The sequence below is a fragment of the Dunckerocampus dactyliophorus genome, chromosome 14 (assembly GCF_027744805.1).
Source record: "Dunckerocampus dactyliophorus isolate RoL2022-P2 chromosome 14, RoL_Ddac_1.1, whole genome shotgun sequence".
NCBI lineage: Eukaryota > Metazoa > Chordata > Actinopteri > Syngnathiformes > Syngnathidae > Dunckerocampus > Dunckerocampus dactyliophorus.
The window spans coordinates 12,649,431-12,675,080 of record NC_072832.1 but is presented as its reverse complement, the minus strand read 5'-3'; the positions used below and the strand labels follow the sequence as shown (position 1 = coordinate 12,675,080).

At 38.6% G+C, this 25,650-nt stretch overlaps 1 protein-coding gene across 1 annotated transcript; it reads right to left on the bottom strand.

Annotated features, from left to right (window-relative positions):
- Positions 1-950: 950 nt before the first annotated feature.
- On the bottom strand, positions 951-25,069 carry mertka (c-mer proto-oncogene tyrosine kinase a). Its single transcript, XM_054799392.1, has 19 exons — positions 24,830-25,069; positions 21,595-21,907; positions 21,115-21,215; positions 20,870-21,040; positions 15,886-15,972; positions 12,635-12,750; positions 12,367-12,556; positions 11,545-11,690; positions 7,531-7,666; positions 5,775-5,925; positions 5,181-5,269; positions 3,911-4,006; positions 3,722-3,802; positions 3,557-3,649; positions 3,356-3,474; positions 3,165-3,274; positions 2,923-3,082; positions 1,793-1,929; positions 951-1,703 (listed from the first exon to the last, which is right to left on the bottom strand). Exons 1-19 carry the CDS (start codon positions 24,933-24,935, stop codon positions 1,259-1,261), a joined length of 2,847 nt encoding a protein of 948 aa, XP_054655367.1. The 5' UTR covers positions 24,936-25,069; the 3' UTR covers positions 951-1,258.
- Positions 25,070-25,650: the final 581 nt, after the last annotated feature.

The window sequence follows — 25,650 nt, the reverse complement described above, 5'->3', positions numbered from 1 at the left end:
TGCAGTAGTAATATTAAACAAGGATAATTAATGAAAATAACAGTAATAAAAATTATATAATAATACGTAATGATAAATGTTATTTACCTTTAAAGAGGAGTGGTTGAGCGTTGTGCTGGAGTTGGAGGAGGAGATATTGAAAAAAAGGACAAATCGTCGTAGTTAGACTTTTCTAAAAGAGGTAGTGCTCTGTGGGTGGTGTAGAATTAAGCAGGCCTATTAACTCTTCATAAACTTTAATCACACGCTCTGTCAGGGTTGTATTATACAGCAAACAATGTAGCTTTCTCTCTACCGCTGTTGGTCCCATTCGCAGTGTCACAGTGCCCTCTGCTGGTCAAGCATGTAGCAGTATAAATATGGACTTTATAAGGCAAACCACATGAAAATATAGACTAGTCGGCTTTGTTCGTATCTCTGAAAGTTCGCACGTCGGATGTTCGTTAGTGGGGGACTGAGTGTAGTTGTACTGTTTCTTAAACTGGCTCACAACAAGACATTGGTTGAGTTCTTTACTCAATCCATTGCATAGTTGTACTCCACATATTGATGAGTTAAATTTTTTATTGTGTGGATATTTGAATGTATATTTTTCTTAGGTTATACTTCCCTCTTGTTGGGAAAAATTGTCGTATATTACTCGGGAGCCGGATGTTGTTTTAGATGCCAGATTGGTGAATTTAAAAAACTGTAATTTAATGAATAAAGGATTATATGTTATCCTAACTGCTTTTTTGCAGTATGGTAAGTCATTGTAGTGTGCTTCTAGAATTATTTCCTCATACCGTCACACAATAATTCAAATATGGTGCCATGAACAGAAAAGTGTGGAGTGATTTGTGATCCTGTGCGTTTTCGCCTTCAGGCCCTCATAATAAAACATTTTTTTAACCACTATAATTGTCAAGGCTTTACAAAAATGGAAAGAAAATAGTCTATAAGTCTATAAATTATTTATTCTTCCAGTATGCAATATACATTTAGGTAGGTTCTTTACATTTCATATTTACATCAACAGCAACAAAATATTCATTACAGTAAATTTCATAGTCCAGTGAATCCTAAACTTATGAGTACATGTGCAAAAACATGTACTAAAGTTGAAATACAAACAATTCCATCACTGACCAATACTGTCACCATTTCCTTGCAGAACTAAACACCATGGCTGCTCCCAGTGCAACATAGCAAAAATGTTTAGTACTCAAACACTGCATGACATTTTTTAATACAGTTTTAAATGTCTGGGTACCAAACTTTACAGCAGAAGAGAAGTATCACTTGAAATGTGATCTGTCCCTGTACCATCAGGAGCCATGTTTCCATTTGAGCGACTTGAAGAGCCACTTGATAACAGAGGAGTGTCCAGTGTTGGCGATCCCAGTGAAGGATCTGGAGAGATAACCACCACATAACGATCATCATCGTCATTCTCATCCTCCATGCTGCCGTGAATGTCCGCAGTAATTGTTGGGTTTTCTGCTTGCGGGCAGCTGCAAGAAGGCGAGGAGCTAAGCATGGGATATTCTGTGGCATCTCGATCCTGGTCCTCATCCTGGAAGCTGGTGTTAATATAGATGATATCCTCTTTGCTCGAAGACTCTGGAAGCCTTTCTGTGAGTTTTTCCAACATTTCTCGCAATTGGGTAAAGAGTGGTCGGTCCAAAGGATCAGCCCTCCAGCAAATATACATGATGTCATACCTAGTCACAAGGATAAAACACATAACATGCATGTAAAACAGGACCTCTAAATTTGAGTCAAATCCGTGCATCAGGGAGAAAACACTCACAGTTCATCCAAACAGTCCGCTGGTTGCTTCAACCTGTGTCCTTCAAGGAGGTAGTCGTAAATCTCGTGGTTCTGGATGCCAGGATATGGCGTCATCCCCCGTGTAGAGATCTCCCACATGGTTATACCGAATGCCCACTGCAGGACGACAGAATATTTTATTCTGATTTGATCTATGAATGCACAATACTGATAACAGAGTCACAATACTGGGACACCTGGCATTCTTCTGGGAAGACTTTCTACAAGAATCATTGTTCAATTTTGTAGTTAATGTTCAAATTCATGCCAATGGCATTTAATGGAGTTGACGTCACACCAAAGTCAACCAAGCAAGCCGTTTTGTGCGCTGGGGCAAAGTCATGCTGGAAAAGGACCCTCACATAAATTGGGAAGCATAAAATTGTGCAAACTGTCTTGCTGTATATGCTGAAAGAGAGTACAGTGTTGGTGCTCATTCAAATTAGTACTGTACAGACAGCTATTCTAGTAAATTACCGCATTGACCCAAATATAAGACAACCATTGATACAGGACAACCCCTCTTTTTCCTCAATCTGTTTTTGGAAAAAAAATGAAAAGACAAAAAAAAAACACAAAATGATTTATTTTTAAAATCATGTTTTCAGTAAAACAACTGGTAGATTACAATAAAAAAAGAATATCATATTTAGCTTGATAACTCTACTTCATTGATCACCATTATCTTAAAAGTAGCATCATAACTCCTCCTCTGTTGTTTGCTAACTAACCCAGCCTTTAGGACACTTTGTTCGAGGGGGTCTGTTTCACGGCTGCATGTCAACTAAGTCACCGGTGTATGTGAGCGACAGGAAGAAAAGCTCTGACTCGCTCTGAGAAAAGTCGTTTGGCGCCAGCTGCTGGTTTGAGTGTACTGTAAAAAATCTCTAGAACCAGAAAAATACTGTCTTATATTCAGATCAATACAGGTAATTGGTGCGTCCTAAGACTTTTGCTCACATTGTGTATCACAATTAAAATTATTATTGTTAGAGGTCAAAAGACACTTTGCATTTTTAAAAATGTATGCATCAATTATTGGCAAAATGCTGCACAAACAGAGGTACAGTTAAAAGACAAGTAAATGATTATATCATAGGATGTGCTTACCACATCGCTTTTTACAGTAAAAACTCTGTCTGCCAGACTCTCTACTGCTATCCATTTGACAGGCATTTTGGCTATTCTGCCCTGCCTGTAATAATCTCCACTGTAGATCTTCTTGGATAATCCAAAATCTGCCACACACACTGTCATGTCATCACGTAGCCTACAGAAAAAAAACACAAAAGAACACATGAAAGATATGAAAATACAACACAAATTGTGTCAGTGCAGCTAGTATAATTCACATGCAGTTGCGAGCAGCCAGGTCACGATGTAGAAAGTTTCGACCACTGAGATACTCCATTCCAGAAGCAATGTCCACCATGAATTTCAAGAGCGTCTGTGTTGGCAAGAACTATGGAATAACAACAACAACAAATATGTAAAATAGTGACAAGTCTTCAGAATGTACTGTATTATTCCACTGATTCCTTACAATTGGATTCTCTCCTAAGCGTGAACGCAGCAGGAAGGTGTGTAGATCTCCATATTTCATGAAGGGCAGGATGACCATTGGCTTAGGGAAGTGTCCGGAGCCCATTTCCAGGCACACACCTACAAAAAGCGGGTAATCACACAAGTTAAATTAAAATGGTGTCGAAAGCAAACATGAAGTCCAGTAATGTGTTTGTCCTACCAAGCAGTCTGATGACATTTGGATGGTGGAAATCTTTCATGCAGGCCGCCTCATTTAGGAACTCCTCTATTTCTCTCTGGTAAAAGCTATCCACTGTGTGGCAAATGAAATAATTACCACTTATTTTAAATGATGATATGATTCTTAAATTAATAAAATGCTTACATTTCATCGTCTTCACAGCTACTTTTTCTGAAGTCCCATCTGGTTGTCTTAAATGTCCCTCCATCACTGAGCCAAATTCACCTGACAGTGATCATAAAAAAAGCACTAAATTTTAATTCAGTCTATTCATTCAGACTACTCATTTTTGGTTTATATTTTTACTTTACCAAAATTCAATTGCTCACTCACCTTCTCCGAGAACCTTTCCAATGGACAGCAAGTTCCTCACGATCATTACATCCTGAAGTTTGGCTTGGAGCTCAGCACTGACACCGAGGTTTCCAACTGCAGAAAAAAGTTAATTTTTTTCACTTGACTGTAAATTGCATTTGTGGCGCCCCCTATTGGTTGTGCTCAAAATGCTTTGGAAGACATGCTAAAATACATTTAATACTGATTTGATACAAATATGAATGACTCGTGTGCAATTAGTTGCTAAGTCGTGATAATGCAAAGACGCCATGTTTGCCAACAATTATTCAATTTCACAGACACGTGCTTGTCAGTCCTCTAAAGGTGTGCACCAACTTTCTGGTGATTCGGCTGAGCACCCAAACGTTACAGTGGCCATTTTGTTGAGCGTATTGAGCTGTGTGAGAAATTTCAAGTCAATTCGAAGTATGGCTCTAGCTTTGGGGTTCGATAGCAGCGGCACCATGTGGCGTATTTGCAGGGCCTCCCCTCCCTACATGCAGAACATGCATGGAGGGCCCCTCAATCTATGGGGGGGTCATTTTGCACAATGGGGCACTTTCTCTACAAATGCACAAAGATGCGCATCCCTGCTATGAGGCACTGAGCAGGCAGGAGAGCAAAAACTGAGACTAGTAATGTGGCACTGTGCTCTTGTAAGGCAGAGGCGGGGGTATGATCCCAGCTACAGATAGATTTAAAAAAAATCTAATTCGTTATTTTGCGTTAAAAATTATTTATTGAACAATTAGTTTTCCATGTATTCGTCTTACTCCAGAACATGCATCTAACTAAATTCAGGCTCAAGTCAAACACAATAGAAGAATCTTTCAATGGGTCATTTAGATCCTAGAGATGTGGTGACCCTAACTTGATTCTTTTTACATGGGGCCCACTGTATGTTTAACTCATTTTTGGTTTTACTGCGCCAAAAGGAAATAAAGTCAATGAAATAATTAAAATGTGAATTCAATAAAATTAGTTAATAAAAGTTAATTTTATTTTATCGCAAATTTAAATATACTGTAATGTTCAATATATTATTTATGTTCTGATGGTCTGTCTCTGTACCATTTCTAATGCCAAGGCCCGATCAACCTCAATTTCTACAGAACAGCTTTAAATTTTTTACCCATTTTGTGGTCCCTGAAACAGGTCTTTTTGTATAATTCTGAAATACCCATTTTTTTTCAGTTTTGCCTTACCTGAACCTGTGTGTGTGTGTGTGTGTGTGTGTGTGTGTGTGTGTATATATTTCTGTACATACATGTTATCCCAACAGCAGAACGATTGTAGGACCTCTGTGGTTTGTACTGGACGACCGGCTGGGGCTTATGTCCACTTCCCAAAACCCGCCTGCAGGTGGAGCCCAGTGATTAATAATAAATCTGTCCTCACATCGTATGTCATCATGTGGCTGTAGCTCTATAAACACAGGCTGAAATTGAGTACAGTAGATAGGCAAGTAGGGAATCTCTGGCTTCCGGGAGTCGATTGTTGTTTTATTTCATGTGTGATGACACATTCCTATCTGCATCCTGACTGGCACGACTGAGTCAATGACTTCTTGAATCTACAACGACAACCTTTTCACACCAGCATCTGCACGATTATACTTGCTTCCAGCTGCAAAGAGTAGTGATTAAGAGGAAGCAAAGACAGAAGAGTCATGTTTTTTTTTCAGGTCTACTGAGGTTCACAATTTGTAAAACGATGACTCAGCTCACCTTGTGAACTACTAAGCAACATCACATTACAGACAGAAGGGAAAGCAATTTCGCAATTTCATAGATAAGGTCATTAAATTTAGACAGAGAGTTGGTGATTATATCAACTTTAGAGTCTAAAGGTTTCAGCATACCCAAGCCAAGAGTCAGATGTCCTGTTGTGTACACAGATAGCCACCCAGAGGACAAGCATCAAAAGACAGACTCCACACACCACACCCAGGACTATACTGACAGAGTCTGGTATCTTGGTACCAGGACTGGAGGATGGTGATGGACCCGATTCTGAAAGAGAAATTTTGAAAAAAAAAAAACAACAAAAACATATTACTTTATTCAAATGTAGTTGAAAATGTATACAAAAGCACAACAAATGATAGCTATCCCAAACATACCTCTAACATACATAACCTCTGAGGTTTAACACAATCTGTTGGTCCACACTGTCATTGTGTCTCTGTGTGACTCTGTCTGAGACAACAATAAATCTAGAATATACCTTAAATCGAGCATGCTGGAGAGTATCCCAGCTATCTTTGGGCGAAAGGTGGGGTACACCTTGGACTGGTCGCCAGCCAAGTAAAAATAAGTCAATCACTATATACATATTAAATCTTGTGCTTAGGAGGATTCTAACTGTTCAATTCAGACATGATGCTTGTATCTAATGTCGAATGAGCACAAAATGGCATAAAGACAATGAGCACACTGTGTGAGTGGCGATGTGCTCTGTAAATCAAGTATAAGTGAAATGTTGGCAGTCACATAAAACAAATGGTTCACCTCTACTTTCTTTTTGTCAAAGTAGTTTTAATGGTGCTGGAAGTTGGATACACCTGCACTATCATAAACCTGGACACTCAATTTATACTCTTATATTAAGCAAGACAGGTTTTTATCCATCCATCCATCTTCTATGCCGCTTATCCTCACTAGGATCAGGAAGGGTATGCTGGAGCCTATCCCAGCTGACTTTGGCACATATAGACAAACAACCATTCACTCACATAACTATGACCAATTTAGAGTGGCCAATTAACTTAACATGCATGTTTTTGGAATGTGTGGGAGGAAACCGGAGTACCCGGAGAAAACCCACGCACGCACGGGGAGAACATGCAAACTCCACACGGGGATGCCGCAGATTTTTATAAAGATATTTAAATTGTTATTTGATTGTATAAATTGTTATTTTTAACTAAAAAATATATTATTAAAACAATTAACTTTCCATCTGTTAGTATTACTCTAAAACAGGCATCAAATTAAATTCAGGTTTGTGTCAAATAGTACATTTGTTTCACACTATTAAAGGCAAAAAACCCCCACCAAAAAACACTCGGGTTGGTTGGCCCTGCCAACAAGGTGTCCCTTATTTATTTTTACAGAAGTTTGCAACCTCAGCAGTTAATTTGCCAATTTTAATTTATTGTTATTGAATATTTTTTGTTTCTGACAAACTTATGCTCTACACTTTAGCCCAGTAACTCGCAAATGAGCTAGTTTGCCAACCCACATTAACTCCTAAAGTGGAAGAAAGGAGAAAAACACCAAAGAAGAACGAAAGAGTGCGGTATTGAAGTTCTAATGTACATGTTGCCACCAATGACAGAAAATAATTGAGAACCAAAAATAATAATTGAAAATAATTAATAACCACTGACTTAGTGTCACATTAGCCATATTGTACTGAGCAGCCAGGGCAGAGATGTGTGTACTGCTTTCCAACATTCCAAAGTTTCATGTCTGCTTCAATGGAGATATCACAGCTTAAACTTTACCCTCACTGGTGGCCTTTAAAATTCAGAGGTTGCACTGTATGTATTTAACATAAACAAAACCAGGTCCACTTTAACAAGAAAGAGGAACTAAATCACAAGAGTAACTTACTGTCGTCTGGCACAAATAACAAGACTTGTGGGCTGATCATGCCACTCCCTGCACGTGTGCATGCAGCCACCTCCACACTGTAAGTGGTGTTGAAGTCCTGCACAGCTACAAAGGCCATGTTGGTATAGCTGTGGATCTGAAGAACACACACAACATGAATCAGTGCAAAACTCAGTGCTTATCTTTTCAAGGTTAATCATTACACATTTAGAGCTAACAAACAAGAAAAATAAGGTCACTGGCTAAGTTTTAATAGGTAAATAAGGTACGATAGTGAAACATCAGCATGCCCAGGAACACGTGACATCTCAATAGTACATAAATCTGTTAATATTGAAAGCTCTCTGTAACAGCATGAGTGGGCATGTAAACCGAGGAGTCTAGAGTTAAAACAATAGTGTCGATCGGCATCCACTTCTGTATTATGCCCTGCGCGGTTTTGGCCTCCATGATGGTGAGCAGAATCCAGAAACTATGCATTAAAAACATGTCCTTGGCACACTGCTCAGCTATTGCTTTAATAGACGGTCCAAAGGCAGTGGCAGTAGTACGGAGTGGTCGTGGCCTCCCCTGGTCACTCCCCGGCCACCCCACTGGCCATCTAGACAATTCAAGTATCAACTTATTTCTACCCCTATGTGAATAATGGTCTCACCTTGGCCACCCTATTGAATAATTTCTGGCTTCCCCACGGCTCAAAGCCAGCTTGAACTGATAAAGCACTTGCCATGACCTTGTCACGATGGCTGCGTCCTATTTTTCTCCATACACCTGTACATTATAATTCTCAAAGCAACAACTTTAAAAAGTTGAAGCAAACACTCATTAAAACAGGAAGAAACCTTTCCTCCACCCAAATTCTACGCAACCGTGTGCACTGGCTAATGCCCCGAAAAAAGGAAACGTTATTGACCTCCTGCAATGGGAATGACCATGTGACAGACATAGCCTTGTATTTCACAACAGTCCATGGTAGCATCTGTGGTTCCTCTGTGTTCTCAATATGCTGACAGTCTGACGGTCCATGCTGAACCCATGATTAACACAATACGTCGTGTCTGAGGCACCAACACTGAGAATGTGCTTACAATGCAAAATAGTTACAAACTTGAGTGATTCGGCAAGATCTCAAACTGTGCTATACAGTGGAACCTCAGTGTTTCAATGACCCAGTTTTCATATGATTCAGTTTTCTACAAATATCTGTGCCAAAATTTTGCCTCAGTTCTCGAGTAATATTGCACAATAACATTGTACCCAACAAACTTGTATCCCTTTGAAACATTGAGTCTTGTGGTATTAACAAAGATGTGGATGGACTACTCCTAGCATTGTTTGTTTATTCGGCCATCTTGGATCATGTAGCCGATTTATTAACTTTTTTTTTTGCTGTTCAGAGATTCAGTTGCTCCCTCCCTGTGTGTCTCTCTGTCTGCTTGCTCCCTGCCTGAGCACCTGGCCTCGCTCCCTCCCACACAGACAAAGCAGCGCTCTCGCTCTGTCGCTCTCTCTCACTCAGTCCACAGTAGGAGACACACAAAAAGACCTTGGTAAGCTGTGACTGAAACAATATAACACTACACTTTAGTGGCACGCTGTCAGGGTCCGTCAAGGAGAACATTGTAGTTGTCATGCAAGTTTTAGAGAGCGTATTACAGTGCTTTAACGTCATATAAGTTGCATCTCTGTGAGATAAACATAGATGCAACTGTTAATTCACATGTCAACCATTATCTAAGACTATTATACAGCGTTTTAAAGTGAAATAATAATATATGCAGATATAAGCAAGTATCAAGTCCAGTAACATCATGCCTGTTTTGATTATTTCTTATTTTGTTTGTAGTGAACTTTTTGTTTAATCTCTTTCATGTTTGCTTGAGCATTTGTTTTTGAATGGTTTGCAAATACTCGGTGGCTGCAGATAGAACTTTTCAATAGCTAGTAAATATGACTGATATTGGTAAGACGTTTTTGTGAATAAGCCTTTTATACACACATCATCCATTAGTTTAAAAACACCTCACATTAGCCTATGTATTATCATTTACAGCCCAATGCAGCCACTTGATTATTTAAAATGCTCAACTATAGTATCAAATTCTAGGCTAATTACCAAAATGCACTTAAAGTATATATTTACATTTCACAGGCAGAGGGGAAGAGTAAGGTGTGGAGCTGTTACGTTGGATGCAACATCTACAGTGTGTAAGTTAGCCAGGGCTCCAGCGCCAGCAAAGCAAAGAACACTACAAATTTGTGGCAACACCGAAAAGTAAAACACAAAGAGGCATGTCCTTCTGTTGATAGTCCCAGCTGCCTTCGGGGTACTCCCTGGACTGGTCGCCAGCCAACCGCAGGGCACATATAGACACACAATCATTCACTCTCACATTCACAACTATGGACAATTTAGAGTCGCCAATTAACCTAACATGTATGTTTTTGGAATGAGGGAGAAAACCGGAGTACCCGGAGAAAACCCACGCACACACGGGGAGAACATGCTAACTCCACACAGAGATGCCCAACAGAGATTCGAACCCAGTCCCAATCTCATGACTGTGTGGCCAGCATGCTAACCACTAGGCTACTGTGTGGCCCCCCTGTGTATATCAATGCTCTTTTTTTATATATTGCCCAATATATCGGTTATCGATCGATACATCGGATATCAGCTTTTTTTCAGCCCCCAATATCGGTATCGGCATTGGCCCCAAAAATCGCATATCGGTTGGGCTCTAGTCCAAACAAAAGATCCCACGCGTTGCTGACTCAGTCTTGTGTTACTTATACACTGCGTGACCCCAACTGTGTTTGTACCATGTCTTTATGACAAAACGTGCCTGTTTGCATGCTCTCAAATAGAAAATGCAATCGTAATCTCCATGCTTCATCACCTCTTTATGACATCATTGCCGGTTGACTCTGTAGTTCTTTGCTAACTACCACAGTTACACAACAAGTCTCATGGCTGAAAAATAACCCACCATGGAGCCAAACAAAGTTACAAGTATGAGCACTTTGGTGAGGAAGGTAAGAAACACTATTGAGTTCAAGAAATAACTCATAGCAAAACACAAAGGTGGTGCTGTCCATGTGGCTCTCCCTTTCATTCCACATTTATATGCATTTCAGATTTTTTCTCCATGTAAAAGTATAATTGTCCTCTATAAAAGTGTTAGATTAATTAATAATGGATTAATTGGATTTACATTGTTTCCTACAGGAAATTTTGTTTCTCTTTTAGTACCATTCGATTTTAAACAAACCCTTTGGAACGGATTAATCACAAAAACTGAGGTTCCACTGTACACTTACACAACCTATCCATACACTTCCAGTAAGTGCTGATATTTAGACTCTTTTGTCTACACCGTTGTGATGTCAGCAACCAAGTGGACGACACAAAAGAGATGTAAGCCTACAATACACATCCTGTTGTATTCATATAGTGTACCACAGACTCTGTGGTGACTCACGGCCACATGCCAAGTGAAGAAAAACACTGACAATTTTTTCACGCCATCAGCTTCCTTAACTTCCCCGCAGACAGGAAGACCAGGAAATATACCATTGTATTAGAAACCACAACTGCCACAAAAAAAAAGCCTTATGGGTTAATTTTTTAAATATTATTGTTGATGGGATGGAATAATCGCTCTGTCAATATTCTGAAATCCTGTTTCAATACCAGTGTTGTATCGAGCAGGAGGAGACACGGCAAGAATGTAGCTCAAGTTCCCATCGCTGACGGCATGTTGTTCTTCTTTTCACCTCAAACTAGTTGCGACTGAATCAACAACGCCTCTGCTGGTTGCAGCCAAGTAGTGCACTCCATTTAGCCTCACATGCTTCAAGATGTCATCACTTCCACACAGTCAAACAATTTCTTTAAAATTAAATCGACTTATGATATTGTATAACATCTCATGTAAAAGCTGTAGGAACAAATTCACTCCTTGAACTAAGACAGAAAAGCAACGTAATCACCAGAACCATGAAGTAGCTCACCTTGTTTACTTGCGCCCCATGTCTGACAATAATGTCGTAACCTTGCAGGATTCCATTAATCTTATCATCCGGCGGGGGCTTCCACCTGATCACCAGCCATGACTCATTCAGCTGCACGGTCACATTTCGAGGATAAACTGATGGCACTGTGAATATGACAAGAATTGCATCACAGAGTTATGCCACTATCATCATAATTATATTATAACATGGCAGCACATGCAGCAAGTTTAATGGGAAACGACCTATTAAAAAAAGAATGTCCTGTTAACAGTTTGATAACAGTTTGGTATGTGGTTCTTTCCTGGCTAAAATATCCCCCACAGTGGCTCCAGAAAGGAAACTCCACCCTGTTAGAACTTTTCAGTGGGGCCACTCCTATTTCCTACACATACGTCTCTCTAGGAAAATTGGAGGAAATTGCCAAAGACAGGGCAGGTAGTGCATTCCAATTACCATACAGCATCTTTTGTATTGTAACTACCTATTGGTGTTGTAACATTGATGTTCTATATTCTGATGTTTGTGAACGCACCTCGTTATGAATGTTATTGATGGATAAAGTGTTGCTGTTGTGGGTGTAATGAGTGAGGAGGAGACATGTGCATCAGGTTGGCAATACAACTTAAAAGGAGTGTTGGCCTCTGTGTGACTCTATAAGTACGCTACAGTATCTTAAAAGTGAAAGTACTTTAGACATAGTAATTTGTAGTAGATTATTATTGTATATTATTGAATATTATTAAAGTGTTGGCAGAGTAAACATAAAATCTCATCCTGAACCGAAGTACTATTTGCATGGTTCCTGAAGGAGTCACACACCTCCCTCTGTCGTGTTACTCTGTATCCAAGGGGAAACTGGAGAAGCCCCCACATCATTGCTGCAGGAAATGCTCATGTTGTAAGACATCATGGCTTGCAGGCCAGAGACTTCCCACTGGAATGGAGGCACCGTGACATTGACGAACCTGGTGATTGTCACCTCCCCTAACCTCCGGCTCACCTCTTTCACCTTGAATGGCAGAGGGAATGTGCAATTATCTGTCTATCTGTAGCCATTAATATGTCATCTACCAGATGTGACACTCACCCTGATGTGGCACTTGGTTAACGGAGAGAAGCCGTCATGTCCAGGCACCCATGTTAGCGTCAACTTATTGGACTCCCTCGCAATCACAGTGACGTTTGACACAGGACTGGGAAGCGCTAGAAAACACAACAAACAAACAAACATTTATCATCAGCAATCTCACAAAATATCTCAAGAGTAAAAATTGTGTGTGAATGCAGCAATGGTCATTACATCATAACATATCATAGCAATTCCCTGGGAGTCAAATGTTGTATTGTATTGTTGTATTTTCGCTGTAAAAACTTTATTATTAATGCATTTTAAATCTTAAATCTTTTGAATTCTATGTTTTATACTTGCATATTAAGTTAAAATAGGCTTCATTACATATTAGACGTTTTTACAGTTTAGTAAAATCAAATGTTTCCTAATTTAAATCGTGTGATTTTAGTCCCAATGTGTTAATACTAGGGCTGTCAAACAATTACAAATTTTTATAAAATTAATCACAGCTTTCAAATTAATTAATCAAGATTAATCACATTTGCAATGGTGTGTGAAAAATACCCATTTTTACTGTATTTTATGAACAGAAAGATGAATGACAGGACAGGATTATACAGGGTGTCCCAAAAATTTTTATATCATTTTAAAAGCAATTATCTTGAAAACTACTAAGTCTAGCTCAATGAAATTGAACAGTTTAGGTGTTGAACATCATAAGTTTATTATGGGACCGATTTAATAAGTGTTGAATATGTGCACCGCCTGTGACACGGCTGCACAGTCTTGTGTGCCAGTATATTCCAAGACGCAAAATGACTTCTCTTTGGGAGTGAACGGCATGGCTCAACCCAAAAGCAGAACAAAAATAAAACAATGAAATATCAAATCTTGCTCTGTTTCTATACATTCTGTGAAAAGCAAAAATTGCCAGAATTAGTGGCCAAATTTTTTGGGACACCCTGTACCTCTTTGTATGTATTAACAGCTCCAAATGAAGTGAAAATTTAAATCAAGCCAAAAGATAGCACACATGTCTGAAAACGTATTTGCCAAGCACTAGTCTCTTTAATAGTAGCAGAACATTTGAATCACACTTTAACCGTGTTATTAAGAGCCATAATTGTTTGCGTTCAAAGGCATCACGTAATTTAATTTCAGTTGAATTCATGTTTTGAGTGTAGATGTATTTTCTGTATTTTCCGAGCATACTTAAATGCATCAATTTGTACTTCTGCAGTAAGAGTTATGTTAGTGAATGATAAGAATATCCACTTCCTTTTTTTCCTTGTACCCCTTGTCTTTCTGTTTGTTTAGACCACACATGCATGCATAATAAAGACGTTGTCTTTTGTTGTTCAGAATGTCCGTGAATGCCTCTCGCTGTCGTCTAGTGACAATGAGGACATGTCTAGAGACTAGAGTGTTGTGAGTTGGAGATACACATATGGTGTTGGAATCGCACTGCTGTGTTCAGGTGAAAATGAAGTTATAAAAAGCGTGTCACACTCTGTGTGACTGTGTGGGAACGCTATTGTGCATCAGTCTGCCGTCTAAACAGAGGGGTGTGGCTTGACATGATGCGCATGCATTAAATATGCTAAAAATGTTAACGTAATTAATGACATAAATTAGTTACAGAGATTAACGCGCTCGACAGACCTAGTTAATACACTATGTCAAAATGGAGAAAAAAAATGCACTGTCACACTTGAGGTTGTACTGAAAAAAAATAAATAAAAAAATAAAAACAACCGAGGCAAGTTAAAAAGTTATTCATGTGGAAAAGTAAACATTAAAGAATGTAAAACCACTAAATCCTACCCTGAGCTCCAAACTATTAATTCGCTAGATATTTAAGGACAACAAAAACATGTTGTGGGCCAAAGAGTAATGTTATTTCCTTGCTGCAGACACAGTGGACGCAGAGAGTATGAGTACATTTGTGTCAACATTTCATTTTAAATGTACAATACTCCCCACCCCCCGCTCAGAGACAGCTTCTCAACCTTAACGTAAATGGCTACCCTCACTCCTCTTTCAAACAATCTGTCTTTTCTGTCTAGAATGCATACATTTTTGTCTTCAAAAGATTGCTCTTTCTCTTTGACCTGAAGTTAGCCAATCTGTGTTATGCCATGCGCCCTCTCATTGGCTGCTTGGTTTCCCCAATGTAAATATCGACGCATTCCTCACAGCACTGGACAGCATACACAAGGATTTTTGTGAGTATGGTGTGTCCTGTCTTTGGGGTGTAACGTCTAGTCTTTGAGCATTAACTGATGAAGCCTGCTCGAATGAGCTGCAAATAAAAATATGGTAATTCACAATGGGTGTTGAATTATTTTGAGTGCAACTGTGACTCTAAATTTCGAGTCCTAAATAATAACAGTATGTTCTTTTTATGTAGCTCGCCATCTGATTTTGAGTAGCTCACAAAAGGGTCAAAGAATATTTGCGTCAGCTCTTACTATTTTTATAAAAAGTGTTCAATTCTGACATTATGCCTCTATTTAATGACAAATTCCCACAAAATAGCATAATCAATGACCACACTGTTTGAGTTGAGATCTGCTTTGTGAATAAAGTACAATTTAAATGTTTCAATTCACATATATATAAAACACAAATGGCTCAATATTTTTTTTCAAAGTAGCTCTAATGGTGATCAAAGTTGGAGACACCTGCACTAGAAAGAAATGCATACTGAAATACAGGATGCAGATGAACAAAATATTTTTTATTGTTTTCACGCAAAACGTGAGTGTGGCTATACCAACATTTTGCTAATGTTCTGGCAAAAAAAGTGTATCTGTTTGCTTGTGTTAAAATAAGCTATGAAAACAAATAGAACCGATAACGCTCGGCCATTTTCGTTTTGTAAAAGTAGCTCGCAGAAGAAAAAACTTTGGAGACCCCTGATGTAACAGGTTGCTGTAAAACCATTTTCCTTCTCTCGCCTCCAAATCCCCATCCTCAACATTGCTTCACAGATACCATGCAAACGTACATAATAGCAATTTGATTCGACAAAAGTAAGTGCTATGATCTTATTTATTGACCTAAGTCATTGCTTTAGACTTCATGCAGAAAAAGTTCTCTATTTTAGAAATGCATGTGTCCCAAATTTTATTTTTTCTTTGATTGGTTGATTGATTGATTGATTGATTGATTGATTGAAGCCACTGAGTCGCAGCACTGTTATTTTGAGCTGTTTTGACATTAAATTCTTCCCTTTTTATTCACATTCATAAGGCACATTTTACCTTTAATGTTGACGTTTGCTTCTCTAGATGTACTGACCCCCTTGGAGTTGTAGGCTTCACAGCTGAACTGGGTGTACTTGTTCACACCTATAAACAGACACATTGGAGAGGATAAGTCAATGTCAGTTCCCAGCTCAGCAGGGGTTGAATATTTTAGGACAAATTCTCATCTCTCTTTTTCAGACGTAACAGATTCATATTAGCTCTACATGAGAAATGTCAATGTGTTTTAGCTGAAAAAAATGGCACATGAAGGGTGAGTTTCTTTTTTATTATAGAGGTTTCGGTCTTCAAATGTCTATTGTCCTGGCTGTTTGTCTTCCCAAAGCCACAAGCTCTGCCCAGTTGCAAAAGGACTGGAACAAATGTCCCTTTTGTGCTCCATTTCGGAAACCCTTCCACAATGCAAGCCACAACACAGCCAAAGAGAAAGTATAGTGAAAGCGACAAGAGATGTTTTGTTTATATTTTTAAGAGTATCTTGACCCTTCTCTGGAACACCGGTGTATAAACAGTGCCACGCTTTTTACACAAACACTGACCGCACCACATTTTTCTGCTTTTAACTTCCAACTGTCAAAGTGTGATGTGCAATTAACTTTGACAATTCAGTGGAGACTTCACGAGCACCCTGCAAATACCTTAGCACATTTCTGGGCAAGCTGTACAAATCCCAGACTGCATGCCTCACCGTTAAAGTGCACAGTAAACAGATGTTGGCAGCTTAGCAAAGGGGGAAGTGAGCAGGTTTGAGTCAAGTCACTACTGGTCATTCTTGTGGGACATGGGAAAAACAAAAAACAAACCTCAATAATGACAGGTTTTCAGGGAAGGAAGTGTGACACCAAAATCTGTGCATTACATATAACTCATATCACATTTCTAAAATTGACTACTTAACAAAAAAAAATTCCAGGGTTTAAAGTACCAAATTTGTGACCAAATAAATCATAAATGCATGACGCCACAGCAGTAGTTTAATGAAGTGATACTCCACCTGACATATAGGATGTCGAACGCCCCAAAAGTTGTACAATTAAAACACAATTATCTGAAGATTCGCCTTAAAGGTTATACAGGCATCTTCAAAGAGTGAGTAGTTTTGCTTTAATTTGATTTAGTTGTATTACACATATAGTTGTATAGTTTATAGTTGTATGTGTGACAGTTAGGAATATTAAACTCTTACTTTAAAGATTGCCAGTATAGTTAAGAAAGGTTTATGATGGCCGCAGTTTGAGCTCGGAACAAATGAATTCACTTGACATTATTTCTTATGGGAGAAAAGAAAAAAAAAAACAACTTGCAATTATGATTGTGTTCGACTTTGGAGGTTTCATGGTACTACAGTATTTGTGATGTAAAGTATAGTTGTCCCTTGCCACTATGTAGTTCAATTTTCATGGCTTCACTCTATCATGATTTTTCAACAATATATTAATAAATCCTGCTGTTTCGTGGCTGTTTTGTGATAAGAAGCGTCACTCTCAGCTTCATCCCTAAACTAAACTGATTTTTTTTTTCCCCAAAGTTTCCCTCTCGCTTTCTCCAATCCACCGCGGTGACTTTGCATCAGTTTTCGTCAAACCGCGCCAACAAGTTTGTTTTTCTCTCGTCTTCCGGAATCAATTTGCACATGCGCAGATGGAATAGTCCATTGCATGAGAAGGGACGGGGGAGCAGTTGAAACGATCATGATCGATTACGCGTTTTGATGTAGTTTTAAGCCTGTGAATTAAGACTAAAACCGTACTATGTACTTTAAATCGAAGAAAAAAATAAGTAATCAGTTTTTATGAGATGTTTGGGGGCCCCTGGTAATCCTGTGTTTGCCTAAAGGTAAGTCCGCCCCTGCTGCTAACTTCTGGTTGTTGGTCCCAGTGCTCAGAGAGAGAGGCTCAAAGCTAAGCTCCAAATACTCTCCCTCAAACCTAGTGAGCAGTTTAAAAGTCTGAGTGTTTTATTTGACTGTGAGCTTGACTTTAAACCACACATCAGGTCCATGACTGAGGTTTTTACCATTTAAGGAACATTGCTAGAGTGAAAACGTTCCTAACCCGAGCCGATGCAGAGACTTTTATCCATGCTTTTATCACAATATTGACTTTTGTAATGCTCTCCTTTCTGGTCTTCCAAAGAAAAATATTAACCAGCTACATTTACCTCAAAACTCACCTACTCACAGCAACCAGAAAGAGAGAGCACAACAAATCTGAAGTCCCAGCACTGGCTCCCTGTGAGTTTTAGAATTTATTTAAAAAATACTTTCACAGTTTTTTTTAAAGCTCTTAAAAAGGTCTTAGCCCTGTTTGCTTATCAGTTTTGCTTTCAACATATGAACATTCCCAAACTCTCAGCTCCTCAGGCAGTAATCTTCTAACAATCCCAAAAGTCAGAACTAGGGCTGGGCGATACAGCAATATTTTTAATATATCGATATTTACTTTGAGCGCAATATCAAAAACAACCACATCGTTCATATGAATATAAACTGGATTTCCGCTGTATCTCCCTCACCTCTCTGCACTGTGTTTGAGCTCCTGGCCAGCCCCCCTCCATGCATGCAAGAGGAGGGAGGAGGGGTTGTTCAGAACCGGCTGCTTACATGTTTCTTTCGATAAATAGTGCTATACAAATAACGTCTGACTGATTGATTGATTGATTGATTGTTAAGTTGATTATTGAGATAGAAACAGAAAAAAAGGAGCAAATTCAGAGTAGCAAGTGGTTGGCTGGGAGTACAGAAGCAGGAAGTCTTGCAGCATACATTTAGCAGCCTATAATCATGAGGTTTTGGGAAAGCTGCTTGTAACATCAAGTTTCCATTTATACAGTCAAGTACTGGCAAATTAAGACACTACTTTTTCTGCTGTGTACCACGTTTTAGTGAACCCAACTGGATCTTGTTTTTAGGAGAAGTACACTAAATGATCATATTATGATGAAGTCTTGTTTGTTCACTGAAACTGCAAATTCAGTAAACCAGTTCATCTAAATGTTAAGACACTGGACAAAAATGGAATTCGAACGATTTGACTCAGTATGTGTTACCTCAAAAGGTGATACAATTCTTTCAGTAACATGTCTTCCAGTAACATGTCTCAAAAGTTGCCCAAAAGCAATGTAAACATGTACAGTATATGCAATCAGTGTCCCTATTTTATAGAATGTTGAACGCTTGTCAGTTCATAAAACGTTTGATGATGGTGACAGGTTGACGCTGGAACAGATCATTTCTATTGCAATCGTTTCTTCTGTGAAAATTGTTTTAAAATCCGAACCTTCAAGTAGATTAATCACATTTTATGTGAACATTTAACGAAGCCTTAATTGGAAATAGGCATACTTGTTGCATGAGACAAGTGTGAAGTACAGTGAGTATTGCACTCTGGTAGCCTGCAGCCTCCGGCCCCTCCTTGCTGGGGTTGTGGGCAGTCCGGTGAATGAGGTCTTTGTCCCCGGAGCCAACCCCCGAACAGAGTGAATGTAAATGGCCCCCCACATCCCATCCCCTTCCAGCGCAGGCCCCTTGTACACACTGGACCAAATCACAGCTCGGATCCTTTAACTCATTCTGCTACTGGATGTGTTTGTGTAGCCTGCGGCCAGCTCAAAATCAAGATTAAACAAGAGCCAACAGATTATACTTGTAATAACAAATGTTTTTTTTTTTTGTAAAGAGGCACCATTTGGTACCAAAAATTTGATTCTATCACATTTAGTTTAAACTGTATAATGTGCTGAACAATTATTTTTAACTACAAAGTATATACAAATAAATTCTTCAAATATTTCATTTTTTTCTCAACTTTTTATTCATATACATGATGATTTAATTCAGATTTTTAAATTGTTTGCTTACTTAAATAAAATAATGTCCTATTTTAACAACTAGCAGCGAGTGCTGGTGTTCGAATCACTGACTTTGCATGAATGGCAGACAGCTGTTAAACACTTAATGATGGCCTCAGTGACACCAACCATGGTGATAAATATCTTTGTATAAGCACAGTGAAGGCGCTGAGGCAGCGGAGATGAAGCAGAATAGAAACCACCAGCAGACGATTCCAAACCTAATATGGACCAACTGACTTTGCTTACATTATAAAAAGTTATACATTTTTTTAGTGATGTGACAAGATAGTACAGCTTTTTTGAGTTACTTTAGTTGTTCATATTATATATCCAATGGCTCCTAATCAACACTGTGAAACCTCACAAATCATAAATGAAGCTTTATAAGTAGCCGATTCAACTTATGCTCATAATCATACAACCAATTAAATGACTGTATAGCAAGGCTGCACGATTCTGCAAAAAAATGTGAATCACAGTTTTCTTGTTTAGAATTGATATTGCGATTCTCTGGGGCAATTTTTTTTCCACATACACATGTTCAGGGCCATGTACATACATTTTAAAGAAATAATTTTTAAAAATATTATTAGCATCCTTATTGTTAAGACTCTTCTTTGTCTTGTTCTGCTTTAAAGAATCTTCCCATGGTCTTCTGCTTCTGTTATGGAAGGAATGACAGTTGAAAATGAATTTTAAAAAAAAACAGACAACAATCCATTAAGTCAAAAACATGAAAAGCTCGCTCATTGGACAGTACCGTCATGCACGTAATAATGACAAGTCAAGAGAAAAGTCAATTGATCGCTCCTCCCTTGGCCATCAGCGGGTAGAACCAGTGCAGTGGAGTAAACTTGCCCTGGCCGGCAAGGCTTGCTGGGGTACGAAAGAGAGTAAGCGAAAAGTGTTGAATGTCATGCCAGTGACAGTGCCGTGTGAGTCCTTCGGTAAAACGGCAGCGTTTGTTTGTGATGCAGCTTGTTATGTAAAATTTGAAAAAAATCGTAGATTCCATGTTAGTGTGACTCGAGATCGCAATTTTTTTCTATTTTTTGTGCAGCCCTATTTATAGTTGTAACACTTACATTATGTACAAAGCTGATTAAAGTTAATATGAATGTGGGCTCACCTTCTACAGAGTAAGCGCTCGGAGATGTGTGGTAGTCACTATAAGGTATTCCATCACGCAGCCAGCGAATGTTAACAGGATCTGGAGGTCCCACCGCGTCACATGACAGAGTAAAAGGTGTGTCCTTTGTTATGTTTCTGTCCTCCGGTTGCTGGAGAAATGTTGGAAGACCTGTAAAAAACAAAACATTGCTGTAAAAACATGCGGACATCTAAAGAAGATCCAAAAGTTGCTTCCAAAAGTACCTTCTACTTTGATGGTGATCGGCTGAGACTCCACCATCATGTTGCCGATGCTGAGCCTGCAGCGATATTCTCCAGCATCTGCCCTCTGTACCTGGCTAATGCTGTATGACATAATTTAACAGGTTACAAACTAGACTGCCACTGCTGCATATACTGTAAGTGTCAAAATACACAAATATGAATATAACCTGATGATATTATTACACAATTGCCCATGCATTTGATTATTACATTTTTACTACAAAATGGATGGATAACTTGCTTTGAAATGATAAGTGAAGTTAGAATGTCAGGGTGACAAGCAGACATTCAAGTATATACTTTGCTGTTCTGTACATGATGTGTTCTTCCCAAAAAAATTATCTATTATTTCAGAAACAGGACAAAAATAATCGCTCTCATTCCAACAATTCCCATTCATTCTCTCATTCCCATTGAGAGTGCATATTAAAAAGAATTGAAGAATAATTTTCCCCATACCTGACAGTGGAGAGGAGAGTTGTAACCCGGTCCGTGATGGTCTGCAGTTCATTGATCATCACCTGCATGTTTCCAGCCAGGTCCTGGCCGTTCTTCATCCACAAGATGATGGGCTCCAGTCTGGTATCAGGCATATCAATGGAGCAGCCGAACTTGGCCTCATGTCCTTCCGACAGCTCGAGGGAGTCTGTGGTGGTCCTAAAATGAAGCCGCTTGAGCTCATCGGGACTCAGGTACGTCTTCAAATCATGGTCCTGCACAACCAGAGGCTCAGAGGTTCTGACGGGTCGAGGATGCTTCCTGGAATCCTGAGCTGTTCACACAGTTCAGTAATTTGTTAATAAACACTGGTTTAAAAGTGGAGTGAAACAGTTTAAGTCAAATGCCCCAAAAGTTGTACAATTTGGAGTTCAGCCAACATTTTCTGGAAATATATGCTTCAAAGGGTAAAACCATCATCATGGGCAACCTCAGATCAGTCAGCAGGTGTGTTTAGCTTTTTCTTTAGATTTTTTTGTGTTTCTGTGAAGCCACCACGAAGGGTAGCACTGATGGCAACAACGGAAATTGACTGCAACATAGGGTCTGGCTACTCAGTACAATATGACCAGTACAATTGATTCCATCCATCCTGGTTGCCAGCCAATTGCAGACAAAGAACCATTCACACTCATATTCACATCTATGGATAATTTAAGAGTCTCCATTTAGCCTACCAAGCATGTTTTTGGAGTACCCGCAAAAAATGCACCCACGGGGATAACATGCAAACTCCACACACACACACAAAATGGAAATTCAAACCTTCAATCTCCTATCTGTGAGGCCAACATGCTAACCTCTCGTCCCAGTACAACAAATAAAATTCTAATTAAATGCACAAATTTAATTTTGCTAAGCAGAGACTAACAAGAATAGCATGCAGCTGTAAGCATGATGGCTGATGACCAACAAAGTTGACTTTTACTTTAAGTTTTATTTAGTCTTATGATCCACTTAATTTATTTATTTACAAGTATGGTGCATATTAATAGACATTTCTGTCACTTTCTGTCAATAAATCAATAAAAAAATGTCAATAAAAAAAATTAAATCAAAAGGCTATTTTTCATCTGTTGTCCCTCATCCTAATCTAATTTACTAAAAGTATACACTATATATTCTAATAATCGGAACACAATGAGCCAACAATCAAATAACATCATACCAAGACGCAAACACATACATGACAGTATATCAACAACAGCAGTACCAGTCAGTCTGTAGTTAGTGTTGGCAGCTCTGACGGTCAATAAGGCATTTCTTTAACTGGTTCTTGAATGTATGATATGTGTTTTGATTTCCAATGGCTATGGGTGTGAGGTTCCACTCAGGAGCAGCTCGAACGGACAAAGCTGTTTGTCCAAATACACTTTTTCTAAATGGAATAATGCAAGTAGTCAATGTTTGTGTAATATTGGACAATGGTGAGAAATGTGTGGCTTCTTATCCAAACTTTTTATAGTTGATTTGTGAAATGGCTACAGGGGTTTCAGAAATGTAATACTAGCCTGTGACCAAATAGGTAAACAGTAGGGGTTTCACAAGATCTCGTGTCACAAGATCTCCATCCATCCATCCATTTTCTGTGCTGCCTGTCCTCATTGTCACAAGATCTCACGAGATTAAAACGTGACAAGATTTCTCAATCAGAAAAAAAATGTTGTGGCACTAGGCCTGGGATGATAATAAATTAATTAATTAATCAGACAATAAATGAAAATGAACTCGATAATTTTGCCAGCCTTAATATATTGTCTTGTGCATTCATGTCTGTTTTCCTCGTTTCCCACCTCCAAACAGGCAGAAATAGGATTCAGCTTGTGCATTGGTTTCAGCACCTTGGCACGTTTGTTCCATAGAACAACTGCATGAACAGAGTGAGCCCTTTTATCAGTCATACAGTCTCTGTGTCTCGGTGGGTGGAGGCAGGGCCAATAGCATACACACAGAGTGCAGATGAGTGTAACATAGTACAAATTAAATTAGTACATTGCAATATACTGTCATATATATATATTTCAGATTTTTTTCATTGTACTTTGCTTAAAAGTAAAGTTAAAATCTTGTCTCGTGACAGCCCTAGTTAACAGTAAGTGATATGTGAGAAGATCATAGCGTGCATGTACAGGTATATTTTTGCTACTAGTGTGGACATTTGATGGCGAATGTGTCTGAAGTTACTGAGATTAAATTTGATCCAAACTTGATTAGAGACCCTTTTTACATGTGATTTAATTGACTTCTCTTTACATTTGTATGACTGAAGTTACTTTTACAAATAAAAGGTTTTATGAACAAATTAATTCACGTGCATTATTTGCAAGATATTTTCTTTTACATTGGAATAACTTGGAAGTTCCACTATCTCTTAAGAATGTTGTTGAGTGTTTTCCCTTGTCAATACATATTCAGATTTTAACATATTCCAACTAACTGTGTATTATAATACATTTGTATTATAAAAAAAATTAAAAACGACTTTTTCTTCCAAGGTATTGACATCCAAGTTGGGACTAATACCATTTTTTTTTTATAAATACCTCATCTCAAAACAAAACAAATATTTATTTAAACTGATTGTACTTATGTACGTTTTGAATCATTTGGAAATAGTGTATAGGGAAATTCAGGATAATCTTGGCAGTCATTGATACCAATACACAGGTGTAATTTTAAGAGGGTTTTGATCCAATAACATTTGAATTTTCTCCACTTTATCTATTTCCACAAATCTCTGAAAATTATCTAACTATTTGTTAGTATGAAGAGCAAAAGTTAAGCTTGCTGATGATCACATAAGTAAACTAAAACCAGCCAAGTTAAAATCAGGACAATACATTTCTGCCAACAAAATAAACAACTTAATCTTTCACTTTAATCATCTGCTTAATAGGTTAAAGTTTAACGTCATGGCTCAGCAAAAAATTAACACAGCTCTAATCTAACAATCACTTGAAGCTAAGGGATTTGATGATATTATATTAGTAAATGAAGCACAGATAAGACCATCAATGAGGAATGTATTGTACGCCTCTACAGGTCTTTAAAGTGCTACCTAGGTTGCCACTTGGAAAGGCATTTCAATTTGTTCCAGCTGCATTCTTGTCACGCACACTTTGTTGTTGGATCGAGTAAAACCTGCTTAGAGGCGTGAAATGATTCAAAGACACCCCAAATTAAACAAACACGTTACCGTTGCTGAAATTCCACACTGTTAGTGCCATGGTTGCAGTGGAGAGAAAAAGTCCAAACCATCCAGATGTAATCTTTTCCATTTTTCTCTGCAATTGTGCTTCCATGCAGGTGGGAAACTACAAACGTAATAATTATTCCAGTGTAGCCTCGAATGCACGGCCACTGACCGACATCACAGTAGCGGAGCGTTGACGCAGTTGGGACTTGTTTATCCAAAATCACGTTTTGCTGCAGGGAAAAAAAAGTTTACTTGCGGCGACGTCACAGCAGGGCTCCCATGGAGGCGGTACGGAGGATGGGAAATATTTACGTACCAACCCCGCCCCCATGTGGTCTTCTTTAGTTACGTCAGCAGGGCCATTAATTCAGTTCAATTTAAAAAAAAAAAACTTTATTTGTAGCCGGGTCAATTGCATGACAAGTTTTTAACTTGTATTGGTTGTTTAAAGCCTGTATGTTTCATTGATTTGAACTCATGCATCCTAAATTAGAGTTCTAAAAACGTAATTTCTGGATTATTTTGACGATAAGAAACAATTAGATGAAACGTAGTGCATGAAACACAGTGCATGTACTTTAGTACGTCTACTGTATCTGTCATGGAACTTTGACAAGCTTAAAACGGATGGTGGTTCCAGTAGGCTTAAAACTGCAGCACCGTTTTTGTCCGATAGATGGCGACATTGCATCATAAAATATACGCAAAAAAATGCAACTTTGTAGTAACCGCTTATTTGATATAAACCCCTCGATGTGAAAGTGTAAATTGTGTCACAAACCTCAAACTTCTTGATACATTTTCACTGAAGCCACCAGTAC

Bases quoted from the DNA above. Each gene is read 5' to 3' on its own strand.
- mertka (XM_054799392.1), bottom strand. From the start codon at position 24,935: ATGGAAGCACAATTGCAGAGAAAAATGGAAAAGATTACATCTGGATGG. The intron at 12,557-12,634 runs GTGAGTGTCACA...CTGCCATTCAAG, and splicing joins TAACCAAGTGCCACATCAGG to GTGAAAGAGGTGAGCCGGAG. The intron at 1,930-2,922 runs GTAAGCACATCC...GTCGTCCTGCAG, and splicing joins TTACTGTAAAAAGCGATGTG to TGGGCATTCGGTATAACCAT.